Source organism: Homarus americanus, unplaced genomic scaffold (genome assembly GCF_018991925.1).
Source record: "Homarus americanus isolate GMGI-L3 unplaced genomic scaffold, GMGI_Hamer_2.0 scaffold1024, whole genome shotgun sequence".
Taxonomy (NCBI): Eukaryota; Metazoa; Arthropoda; class Malacostraca; order Decapoda; family Nephropidae; genus Homarus; species Homarus americanus.
In genome coordinates, this window is record NW_024715228.1 from 10,818,024 (window position 1) to 10,831,038 (window position 13,015).

General features: G+C 45.8%; 3 protein-coding genes across 3 annotated transcripts; all 3 read right to left on the bottom strand.

The window, feature by feature from the left end:
• Positions 1–408: 408 nt before the first annotated feature.
• Positions 409–1,059, bottom strand: LOC121857068. Its single transcript, XM_042352924.1, has one exon. The coding sequence runs from the start codon at positions 1,057–1,059 to the stop codon at positions 409–411; it is 651 nt and encodes a 216-aa protein (XP_042208858.1).
• A 675-nt stretch (positions 1,060–1,734) lies between these two features.
• On the bottom strand, positions 1,735–3,213 carry LOC121857080. Its single transcript, XM_042352936.1, has 2 exons — positions 2,750–3,213; positions 1,735–1,867 (listed from the first exon to the last, which is right to left on the bottom strand). The coding sequence occupies exons 1-2, from the start codon at positions 3,211–3,213 to the stop codon at positions 1,735–1,737; spliced, it is 597 nt and encodes a 198-aa protein (XP_042208870.1).
• An 8,245-nt stretch (positions 3,214–11,458) lies between these two features.
• Positions 11,459–12,058, bottom strand: LOC121857087. Its single transcript, XM_042352949.1, has one exon. The coding sequence runs from the start codon at positions 12,056–12,058 to the stop codon at positions 11,459–11,461; it is 600 nt and encodes a 199-aa protein (XP_042208883.1).
• Between the last annotated feature and the right edge of the window lie 957 nt (positions 12,059–13,015).

Sequence of the window (13,015 nt, forward strand, 5' to 3'; positions counted from 1 at the left end):
CAACTTTAATTTTGTCACGTTCTTGTGACCATGCTGCCCTCAGGCTGATGGTATTCAACTTTAATTTTGTCACGTTCATGTGACCATGCTGCCCTCAGGCTGATGGTATTCAACTTTAATTTTTTGTCACGTTCTTGTGACCATGCTGCCCTCAGGCTGATGGTATTCAACTTTAATTTTGTCACGTTCTTGTGACTATGTTGCCCTCAGGCTGATGGTATTCAACTTTAATTTTGTCACGTTCTTGTGACCATGCTGCCCTCAGGCTGGTGGTACTTATCAGCTCCTTAGGACATCTCGGTCCTTTGACGTTCGGACATCACCATCTTTATGTGTGGATACCCAATTCATTCTCCTGGCCGACTCCTTCAACCCTTTCCATTGCTCCCTCCAACAAGCATAATTTTGTCACAGGTCGCAACATTGTGGACGTCGTCGTCTTAACCACTGCCTGTCGGACAAGTCCATCCTCGATTCCTCGCCAGCCTTGACTTCCATCACTCGACCAAGGTGCCATTTGTTGCGTGGACTATTTGCTTCTGCTATAATGATTAGGTCACCAGGGCGAAAGTTGCGCCGTGGTCTGAAATGCACTTGTCGAGTTCTGAGTTGAGGGAGGTACTCCATCAGCCAGCACTTCCAAAATTGATCTGCAAGGTACTGGACATGCTTCCACCTTCTGTGGTAAGATTCGCCTATTGACCTTCCACCTAAGGGAAGATTACCCTTTTGACTTAAGTGCAAAAGATCAGCAGGAGTGAGAGCCTTTGGTTCATTTGGAGTGTTTGGAAACGGGGTGATTGGCCTCTCATTAACTATGGCTTCCACTTCACAGAACAGTGTTTGCAGACGTTCATCGTCTAAAATTTGTGAGCCCACAATCGCCTGCAGAACCTTCTTTACTGTGCGAATCTGCCTTTCCCATACTCCACCCATGTATGGGGCAGCTGGTGGATTGAAGACCCAGTCAATATCTGCTTTCAGTAAGGCACCTCTGAGTCTGTCATCTTGCTCCCAACTTTTCACAGCCAGTTTGAGCTCTTTGGCTGCCCGTACCATGTTTGTCCCATTATCCGACCTAATACGCTCTGGTGTACCTGTGCGTCGTGAGAACCTTGTTATTGCGTTGAGGAAGGCATCTGCGTCTAATGAGGCCAAGACTTCTAGATGAACAGCCCTAATAGTTAGACATGTAAACAGACATCGCCAGCGCTTGACCTGTTTCCTCTAGGAGGAATCCTCCCTACCTTGATAATGAATTGACCAAAACAGTCCGTTCCAGTGTAAGCAAATGGAGCCTTTCCAGGAGTGACACGATCTATTGGTAAGTCAGCTTGCCTTTGATGCCGACTTCTCCAGTTGTTCCGTCGGCACACTACACAGCGTCGTATGATTCTATCAAGCAAGCGTCTGCCCTGGGGAATCCAATACCTTTGCCTCACACGCGCCATCGTGTGTTCTCGTCCGGCATGTCCGGCTCTCTCTTCGTGCATCTCCCGCACTATGATTTCGGTGATGTGGTGGTCTCTAGGCAGCAAGATTGGCTCCTCACCACTTCGCCCAAGAAGGGTTTCTTTAATTCTTCCCTTTGATCTGAGCAACGTTCGCTCGTCCAAGTAAGGTTCCAGTTTATAAAGCTTATTGTCCTTCGGCAGCTCACCCTTTATGACAGTTTGGATTTCTTTCTCATAAGCCTAACTTTCTGCACCAATCTTATAATTGTCTGCTCAACGACTAGCGGTTTCTCAGGTAGCCGGCAGCACTGCTGATTTTGAAGCGCAGGTCTGCGATCCGCCTTGGATCCAAGCCTGCGATAGATCTTTTAATCACGTGCCACCGCACCACCGGCACCGCAGTGGTACACGACCTGATTTGGCGAGGACTACTTTGACTTTACTTTCGCTTCACTGTGAGCAACTACAAGAGTCTCTGGTGTACTTCTCGTTTACCTCAATAAGTCGTTCCAGAACTGCTGGCGATTTCCTTTCCACGCAACCACCGTTCTTTAACACTGAGTGAGAAAGTCAGGACCTCATATCACCCGGATCCACCTGGCAGGTCAGGACAGGTAATCCCTAGTTGCATCATCTGCTGGGTTCAGCGATATTATGGCCGCCATCTCACTGGTCAGTTCTTGACAATCGCTGACTGCTATCACGGCGGCTTTGAAGCGATTTGAAATCGTCTGCTCAGATTGGCAGCGATGTGCTGGACAGCATGCTATCCGTCAAAAATAAAAGATTCGTCATGGTCATTTTCTCAGCGAATCGTTCGATCGCGTTCACTTTCTTAGGACAACTGCACAGAGTTCCAGCGGTATTGTCGGTTATACCGGTTGGGATATTGGCCCGTCGGTACACGAAAGTACTGGATCCGCTACATGGAATCACCATTCTCAGATAGATTACGCATAGCCACTGCATTCATCACAGAAAGGTGTTGGCCTTGCTGGGGAATGAATTTCTTTGCGCCTTTCTTTTTAGGCATCTGAATTTATAATTTCCCTAGGTGGGCCAGTTCTCCTAGCCAGGTGCTCCAGGTCGTGTGATTAACAGCCGACAAAGGTTCGTCCCACCCTAATCGACGAATGCATTCACACTGAAATAATCTTTTAGCCCTGATGATGAATGGGGCCACGAACCCCAGTGGGTCATAAATAGAACTGACCAGGCTTAGTACTCCTCTCCTGGTCGCTGGCCTTGAGTTTGGTTGCACCTTGATGGCGAGCTGATCACCTTCCAGGAGCTACCTAACCCCCAGGGCTCGCTCCATTGGCAATTTGTCTTGGCTCAGATCAATTTCCTTCAGTGCATTTTGCCTCTCCTCCGGTGGGATGGTAACCAACACTCCTTTGTGATTACTGGCCCACTTAGTTAACCGAAATCCTCCACACGCCAACAGTCTTCGAAGCTGACACGCTAACATTGATGCTTCATTTGATGAGTCCAGCGACATGAGCAGGTAGTCAACGTAGAAGTTGACTTCCGCTTGCGCCACCATGTCGGGAAACTCGGATCTGTGGTCTTGGAATGTGCGCCGGAGAGAGTAGGTTGCACATGAAGGGCTCCACACCCCACCAAAGATGTGCACCTTCATCCTGTAAGTTACTGGCTCACTACTCAGGCCCCCATTCTCCCACCAGAGAAATCTTAACGCATCTCGATGTTCTGGCGCTACATGGATTTGATGGTACATAACCTCCACATCTGCCATGATGTTCCTTGGCGAAACCTACAGGACTCCAAGTAATTTGTTGTTGAAGTCTGGACCTTGTAGTACCTGGTCGTTCAGCGATGTCCTTTTGTGTTTGGTTGCACAGTCAAAAACTATGCGTACTTTGTTTGGCTTATTTGGGTTCAACACCGGGTGATGAGGCAGATACCAGACCAGTCCAGTATCTGACTCCAAATGGCACTTAGGCACTGATTCAGCATATCCTTCAGCAAGCAGTTTATTTATTTCCTATACGTATCCTTGTCGCAGCCGTGCGTCCTTGGATAGTCTCCTTCGAAGCCCATCTAGTCGACAATCCGCCACGGCCTTGCTGTTTGGGAGTTCCGTGTTCTCATTACGGAATGGTATGGGAAATTGGTAATGACCATTAGTTTTGATGCCTGTCTCTGACCATAGCCTCAACACTCTTTTGTCCTCAAGTGAATGAGCTGCTGACTGCAAGGCTCCTGTGTCCCCACTTTCCAGCTCCCCAAAAAAGCTTAACTTGTCTTTCCAGACGGGTTTCAAGACTCACGACAGTTTCGGTCATCAGGCATCCTGACATGCAAACTACTTGTGCGTCTTGGTGCCCCACCGGTCCATTTACTGTGCAACCCAGTCGCGTTTTTATGGCGAATGGCATTCCATCCCTTCCTGCTCTGACCTCCAAGGGTACCAGGGCCTGTGGCACATCTTGTCCTATCAGAATTTCTATGCTGTTGCTCTGCAATTCTGGTAATTCCACACCTCGCAGATGGGTCCACCTTGAGATATCACTTGTGTTCGCTACGGAGTTGTGCAGCGTTGTGGGGAAATTTTGTATAATGAGTACTTTCGGGATAAGTATGGTTCTGCCTCGTTTCATGCCTGCGCCAACCACTTCTAGATCTACCTCCGCTGACTCGAGTATCATCTCTTGGGCAAGTGTACCCATGGTTACCAGGGTAGGTGTCCCTTTCACCCTTAGTTTCTGTGCCAGATCTTTGGTGCAATACGACCTGTCGCTACCTGAGTCCAAGAGAGCTAAAGTTCTGCTGTGATTTCGTTGGTGTGAGTCCTTTCCCCGAATCTTCACACTCACTATGGGCAGTACAATCTTGGCATTTTTCGTCAATAGTCAGATGTCGCTTTCGCAGCTGTATGGGTTTTCATGGCCGTCCTTTGTCCCTGTAGCGTAGACATGGCCTATTTTTCCGGCCATGTACGAACTGTCGTTGGCTTTCTGGGCCATGCCACCATCAGAGGTGCCTGCCATTGACTCCTGTTTCACGAGACATTGAAAATTTCGCTTTACGCCACCCTTGCGTGTGTTTGACATACTTGCAGTAAGTGCCTCCCTTCGTTTTTGATGCAACAGTCTAGAATGCTTCTCTTTGCACCCATCAGTACCACACCTGAAGCGTGACCAACACTCAGAAACAAGGTGGCCCACTCTCAGACACAAGAAACAGCAACATAATCTTTTTACCCTCTCTAACCTCTCCCTCACTGACATAAGAACATAAGAACATAAGAAAATAAGGAGTCTGCAATAGGCCGGTTGGCCTGTGCATGGCAGCTCCTGTCGAGAGTTACTACCTCTCTCTATCATCCATGAATCTATCTAGCCTCCTTTAGAAACTTTCCAGAGTTCCCACACTTACTACAAAGTTGCTAAGCTTGTTCCACTCGTCCATCACCCTATTTGTGAACCAGTTTCTTCCTATCTCCCTCCTAAACCTAAACTTATCCAACTTGAATCCGTTGCTCCGAGTCCTATCCTGCTCGGATATTATAAGAACTTTATCTATATCCCCTTTATTGATTCCTTTCACCCACTTAAATACTTCTATCATATCTCCCCGCACTCTTCGTCTTTCTAGGGAATGCAAGTTAAGTTTCTTTAACCTATCCTGATATGGACGGTTTCTAAGTCCCGGAATCATTTTTGTCATTCTTCGCTGCACCGACTCTAGTGAATTTATATCCATTCTAGAATAGGGGCACCATAACTGAACCGCATAATCGAGGTGCGGCCTAACTATCGCAAGATATAGTTGCAATAAGACCTCTGCACTCTTGTTGCTTACACTTCTAGATATAAAACCCAATACTCTGTTTGCCTTATTTCGAACATTAACGCACTGATTTCTAGGCCGTAGGTCCAGGCATACAAGTACCCCTAGGTCTCTTTCACATGTCGACTTCTCTAGGTTGATGTTGTTAAGGCTGTATACATTATAAGTATTTGTTCTTCCAATATTAAGTACGCTGCACTTGCTGGTGTTGAATTTCATTTGCCATTTTTCAGACCACCCCTGCAGTTTATTTAGATCCTCCTGTAATGCATTTACATCCTGCCCTGAATTAATTTGTTGCTCCTATTTTGGTGTCATCCGCAACTTGCTTTTGGCGTCACTGCTGATCCTAGCATTCCAAATCGTTTATGTAGATTATGAAACAAGAGTGGGCCTAGTACTGACCCCTGGGGAACCCCACTGGCTACAAGGCCCACTCAGATTTAACACCATCTACGCCTGACCCTCTCTGCCTCTATCGGTGAGCCATGATTTTATCCAATTTAAAACTTTCTATACCATGAGCCTTATTCTTTCTCAGAAGCCTTCTGATGCGTAGTACTCTGTCAAATGCTTTGCTAAAGACCAAGTATATAACATCGTACTTTCAATATTCATTACCTCGAAGACTTTCCTAAAAAACGTTAGCAGATTTGTTAGACAAGATTTTCCCTTTGTAAACCCATGTTGAGAGTCGGAGATTAATTTGCTTTTCTCTAGATGCGATCGCATGCTATCTGCTATAATTGATTCAAGAAATTTCCCCACTACTGACGTCAAACTGATCGGCCGGTAATTTGACGCTGATGCTCTGTCTCCCTTTTTGAATATGGGTACTACATTTGCCTGTTTCCACAACTCTGGCACAACTCCAGTGTCTAATGATTTTGTAAATAAGTTTACGAGGGGTCCGCTAATCTGTTCCCTACACTCTTTTAAGACTCGAGGAAAAATTTCATCCGGCCCTGGGGATTTTGTATTCTTTAGTTTATTTATCTTCTTAAGAACATCCTGTTACGAGTTGGGGATTTACAATTTAGTTAAAAGTCTACCCAGATCCCAACAGGCAACAAAAAAAAAAAACAAAGACAATCGGACTATAAAAGGGTAGACAAAGGATGCGAGTTTTTGTTGTGTATAATAAAGTACCATAAATTCCTTAGCACAATATTCAGCTATCTATAATTTACCCTTCACCATACTTACCCTAAACATTAACAGTATATACATATTTATACAACATACAATAATTTGAAGCAAGGTGGAGGTGGGAGGTAACATAAGATCACAAATACATAAGTGCGGAGCTGAGATGGCTGACGAGTAAGGCTGAGTATTGTAGAAGACGGTAGGTAGTCACTGTTCCGTAGGTTTCCAGGATAAGTGATCCTGTGGTCACTTCCCAGAGTGAACTGCTCTCTCCTCAAACTGGAGCTGACAAAGAAGACTTTGAGGAGGTGACGCAATAACCAGGATATGGAGAAGGGAAACCCGGGAGTGGTAACTAAGACGAGTCATACTCGTGTTTCGTCCCTAGATGGCGTTGCTCGTGGTGCTGGGTAGGTAGATCAGGACAATAGATGGCGTGGTTCGTAGTGCTGGGTAGGTAGATCATGACAATTGGTGGCGGGGTTCGTAACACACCCCCCCTCCAAAGACCTCCGTAGCGCGGGCGCGAAGGAGGTGATCACCTGGTGCGTCTGGAGAGTAGCTGCTGCATTTCCACTGGAGCTCGGGATAAGGAGTCCGCAATCAGGTTGTCCACCCCCTTTATGTGCCGGACTTGTAGATTATAGGGTTGGGTGAGGAGAGCCCAGCGGAGGATTCACTGGTTGGAGGTCTTGTTGGTTTGGATGAACGTGAGTGGGTTATGGTCGGTGAAGACTAGGGTTGTTTGTGGGCAAGACTGGAGGTAACATTCAAACTTCTTTATTGCCAACACCAGAGCCAGGGCCTCCTTCTCTATGGTCGAGTAGTTGGTCTGATGTTTTTTCAACTTGGCGGAGTAGTATGCCACAGGGTGAAGGACATCAGTGGTTGGGTCGGGTTGTAGGAGCACAGCCCCCACTCCGACACCGCTAGCGTCGATTTGCAGATGGAAGGGCAAGGTGTAGTCAGGGGGGTGGACTACAGGCTTGGAGGCAAGGAAGGCTTTGAGGCGGTGGAAAGACTGGTCGCACCTCTGGTTCCAGATGTAAGGGACCGCAGAACTGGTAAGGTCTGTGAGGGGTCCGGCCACGCTGGAGAAGTTACTGCAGAACCGACGGTAGTAGCCGCACATTCCCAGGAAGCGCATGAGTTCCTTCCTCGTCCTTGGAGTGTGAAAGGACAAGATGGCTTTAACGTTTGCGTCCTTGGGTCTCACCATACCATGCCCGACGATATGTCCCAGGTAAGTCACCGAGGCCCGGCCAAAAGCAGATTTAGCCAGGTTCATGGTGAATCCAGTCTCTTGCAATCGTGCGAACAGTATCTCCAAACGCACCAGATGTTCGTCGCAGCCGTCCGACACCACCACCAGGTCATCCAGGTAGGCGAACGTCCCACCTAGGTCCTGAATTAGGTAGTTGATGGCCCTCTGGAATGTGGCCGGAGCATTAGAAAAGCCAAACGCCATAACCAAATATTGAAAAAGACGAAATGGAGTTATAAATGCTGAGATTATTTTTGCCCTGTCAGTGAGTCCCACTTGATAATATCCTTTCAACAGGTCCACGGTAGATATAAATTTGGCACAGCCTATGCTGTCTCTTATATCTTCAATCAAAGGAAAAGGGTAGGAGTCTGAGACAGTGACCTGGTTCACTTTACGATAATCGGTACAGAAACGAAAGGTGCTATCGGGTTTTGGAATGAGAAGGCAAGGTGAAGCCCAGGGGGAGGTACTAGGCTCAGCTAAGTTATGTTGTAACAAAAAATCTACCTCCTTTTTCAAAATCTCTCTTTTTTGTGGATTTAGTCGATATGCTGATTGCCTAATGGGTTGTACATCATCTGAGATTAGCTTAATATCATGTTTAAGTATAGTGCAAAACCCTGGGAGGTCTGACGTGACTTTAGGAAATGTTGATAATAACTTAGTGAGATCTTTTGCTTGAGATGGATTCAGAACAGAAAAATACTCATCCAAGTTGTTGAGTATGTGACTGTTAGCAGGGTTTTCTTTAGGTAGAGGGCAGTCTAAATTCTCCAATAGATCCATGTCATCTTTCTCCGGCTCCGGCCCTGACAAAACCGTATGCAATACAGGTAGGCTTATAGCCTCTGGGATGTCTTCCTCTGACTGCCTGGAATGGTAAAGTTTCATGAGATTATTGTGAACAAGTTGTGAATCTTTTCTGCGATCAGGAGTATGGACTATATAGTAGAGGGGAGATAGTTTATTAGCATTGATTTGAAAGTTTTGATGGAACCGTTCCAAGTAACCTTGGGAGTGTGGGTGGTAAGCCGAAGATGTACAATGGTCCACACTGAGGTCTTTCATCACCTGTTTGAACAAAGATGGATCAGATTGATGGGCTTTAATGAGCTCATCCTTACTAATGGTCTTATTGTACAGATCTTCTGTGGGTAGGAAGATATTGGAGGTGGTTTTTGATGAAGAGGGCCCATTTCGCACACTCTGTGACCGGGTGACAGCACAAGATGGGAAAAGGTGAGGAATAGTTTCTTCAAGGTCAGTGGTGGAGTTGACAGGTAAGGGAGAGTCGACTGTCTTTATGTTGGGAACCACTAGATCTCCTACCAAGTTATTACCCAATAATAAATGAATGCCGCTCAAAGGCATTGGATCTTTCCTAATGGCTATTTGCACTTCCCCAGTAATCAAGGGACATTGGAGGTGCACTTTAGCTAAGGGATAGGAAGAATGGGATGAGAGATCTGAAATTAGAACACTCATTAATAAATGCGGTAGATATATCAGGAATGACGTTAAACAGGAGGATAGATTGTGCTGCGCCCGTATCACGTAGTATACGAATAGGGAAAGAACGAGACCCCTCTATGATTGAAATTTTTCCCTCATAGGTGAATGAAGAGAAGAGATCCTGATGGGGCCTTTCCACATTGGTGTTTGCTATTGGTTTGGATTTGGGATCCAGAGAACTACTTTTAGCAATTCGATACTTTGGGTGTTTACAAGTCTGGATCGTATGGCCTGGGTTTTTACAGTAAGAACAATAAAACTTGGTTGCATTAGGGGGGGTAGGTGTTGGACCTTTCGACCTACCACTCACGTCCCCAAGGTTATCATCAGAGGAGGACCTAACATGCCGGAAAGTACCACGTTCCCTACGGTACAGTGACTCCACCAGCATGGCGTACGCATCAGCCAGCTCAGCCGCACGTCATAAATTAACCTCTCCACACTCCTCCACATGCTTCAAGATGTGAAATGATATCTTGCTCTTCCACTCCTCCAGGACTACCAAGTTATAAAAATTCTGAGGTGGCCATTGTTAAGAAAACCTAGATAAATTAATTAATGGTCAAAAAGATAAAATAAGTGGATTACCCTAGAAAATATCACGGCAGTGGATAACCAGAAAGTCCAGGAAACTAACCAAGTTATACCTAGGGATATTACACTTATGAATATTGTCCTTCTGAGAAGATCCTTAGATAAGGATAAGAGACTTGAAAGAGGAAGGGCGTATTATGGCATTAATATAAAGATCCGGATTAACAACCCTAAGATACTTGAAACAGGAAGGGCGTATTACGGCATTTATATAAAGATCCGGATTAACAACCCTTAGATACTTGAAACAGGAAGGGTGTATTACGGCATTTATATATATAGATCCGGATTAACAACCCTTGAGTAAACAGGAAGGGCGTATTACGGCATTAATATAAAGATCCGGATTAACAACCCTTAGATACTTGAAACAGGAAGGGCGTATTACGGCATTTATATAAGGATCCGGATTAACAACCCTTGAGTAAACAGGAAGGGCGTATTACGGCATTAATATAAAGATCCGGATCAACAACCCTTGAGTTACTTTATTATTGACCCCAAATGAGGTAATGAGAAGAACAATAATTGAGGCTTTATAATTATGGGGTCCTGGTAGAGCGGGGCGTCCCAAGATATCACTTCACCCTAAACTAGTGACTATGGAACAGCCTACTCTGGAGTGAGGGTACGGCATTAAACAGATCCGGATTCTTCCCTACACTCGATAAGACTTACTACACGACTGCCACGTGTAATAACAGGTAAGCCTTATGACACTTGGAACCTAATATCCTACGTCTGTCACTCTTACTGTACGGTAATACCAATATATGCACACACATATGAAGGTAACTTTAAACCACCGTAAAGCAATTGTTAACAGAAGTGACTGGGAGGAATAATTAACACTGAGTAACAAGGGGGGAAGGAATATGGCACTTAAGGTCGTGTCCTGTCACGGTCGCCATTTGTTACGAGTTGGGGATTTACAATATAGTTAAAAGTCTACCCAGATCCCAACAGGCAACAACAAAAAAAAAACAAAGACAATCGGACTATAAAAGGGTAGACAAAGGATGCGAGTTTTTGTTGTGTATAATAAAGTACCATAAATTCCTCAACAAAATATTCAGCTTTCTATAATTTACCCTTAACCATACTTAACCTAAACATTAACAGTATATACATATTTATACAACATACAATAATTTGAAGCAAGGTGGAGGTGGGAGGTAACATAAGATCACAAATACTTAAGTGCGGAGCTGAGATGGCTGACGAGTAAGGCTGAGTATTGTAGAAGACGGTAGGTAGTCACTGTGCCGTAGGTTTCCAGGATAGGTGATCCTGTGGTCACTTCCCAGAGTGAACTGAACTCTCCTCGAACTGGAGCTGACAAAGAAGACTTTGAGGAGGTGACGCAACAACCAGGATATGGAGAAGGGAAACCCGGGAGTGGTAACTAAGACGAGTCATACTCGTGTTTCGTCCCTAGATGGCGTTGCTCGTGGTGCTGGGTAGGTAGATCATGACAATTGGTGGCGGGGTTCGTAACAATCCTCTTTTCTGATAGTGATATGTCGCACCCTGCTAATCCATGTGCTCTGGAACACACTGGGCACGAGCCTTTTCCAGAGCTAGTTTCTCCTCCATTGCCTTTCGCTTCACTGATAGTCACTAGGCCCACGGCACGTTTGCTTGACGATGATCCTTCTGGCCTTTTCTAACTTCCTTCTTGACTGTCCTCGCTTGATAGCAGAGCCATGTCATCCATCGTCACCGCTTTCTCCTCCAAATATAGCGCTAACCACTTCACCAGCCCCGTTCTGTGTCCTGTCGACTTCTGATAATTTCGTACATCATCCACACAGCGTTCCCTCAATTTGGGGGGAAGCTTAATCACCAGCGTTTTGAAGGTCTGCCTTGTTTCAAGTTCAGACATCAAGTTCAGATTCTCCAGATGGCTTACTGCACCCCATAGCTGAGATGCCAGTTTTCGCAGCCCTTCGTCGTCGAACGCCCCCACTGAGCGAGCGTCTATGAGCCTTTTTACCAGCTGGTCCGCATATGCATACTTGTCTCCAAACCTTGCCTCCAGGATCTTGATTGCCTTGTTGTAGGCTCTGTCTGGCTCTAGATAGTCGCATCCCATGATTGCTTGATGTAACTCTTCTCCTTCACAAGCATCCATGAGCAGTTGGTACTTGTACTTCTCTGGCACGGCTACATTTGTCATGTATCGACGGAATGCATGCATAAGGGTCCAAAACTCCGCCCGCCCTTGTCCTTTAAACTTGGGAAGGGTGGCTTGAGACATGCACATCGTAGCCACTAGCTCTCTTATTTCTTCACCCTTCTCTGATTCTCCCTGTGGATGCATAATTGTGACTTGAGGAGCTTTGTTTGCAAGCATGGCGGTAAAGACGATGCCATTTTCTCGACATTGACCGATGCCTGTTGCTGGGTTTCTTCCCGTACTATTGGCTTCTCATAATTGCTGGAGTTCTCTGTCGAAGGCTGTGAGCTGTCACTTCTTCGTGTTAGTGCTAATGTCTCTTGACCCGCCACCATTCCAGTGTGCAGGGCTCGGTTTACTTCATCCGATGCTGCCTCAGCTCTGGCCACTGCTTGTTGATAATACAATTCCCTACTGTGACCTTCCCGTGGATCTCCTGGTATTGCAAGCTCATTTCCTGTTTCACCACTCTCTGATTGTACCTCGGCGGGCGGATCCATTGTCATGAGGTCAAAATGTTTGCTTCCATCTAGGTCCGACTCTCCTTCCATGTCATCAATATACCCAATCTCCGACATCCTGCTTATTCAGGTAATTTGAATTGCGTTCGTTTCCACCACTCTTGAATCAGGGCTCGTTCGTGTGCCTCGTCATACACTCGCACCTGATATCATTACAGACTTTACATTGATATTTGGGTTATTTACAAAGCAATATCACTTCAGTCAATTATGACTGCTTATTGTATTCTGCACTTACGTCAGACAACAATAACGACATGTGTTTTCATTCTCATATGCACTACACTATTTTCTGGACTAACAAGGTTTAACTATTATCGATGCGAGAAGTATACGAACGTTGCACCGCACTTCTCGCCACTGGATACACACACAACCACACCCACACGCACACACTCGTCCCTCGAGTGACGCGTGTTGGTGAGCCAAGCTACACTAAGCGTGGCTGAGCTCACTCTGACAACATTATTTTCTTCAATAACAAAAGGTTCAAGTATTATCGCCACTATAAATCTACGGGCGT

Excerpts from the sequence above, each read along its gene's own strand:
- LOC121857087 (XM_042352949.1), bottom strand. The coding sequence starts at position 12,058 with ATGTGCATGTCTCAAGCCACCCTTCCCAAGTTTAAAGGACAAGGGCGG.
- LOC121857068 (XM_042352924.1), bottom strand. The coding sequence starts at position 1,059 with ATGGTACGGGCAGCCAAAGAGCTCAAACTGGCTGTGAAAAGTTGGGAG.
- LOC121857080 (XM_042352936.1), bottom strand. The coding sequence starts at position 3,213 with ATGGCAGATGTGGAGGTTATGTACCATCAAATCCATGTAGCGCCAGAA. Across the intron at positions 1,868-2,749 it reads GAGCGAGCCCTGGGGGTTAG|GTCGTGTACCACTGCGGTGC; the intron begins GTAGCTCCTGGA and ends TCGCCAAATCAG.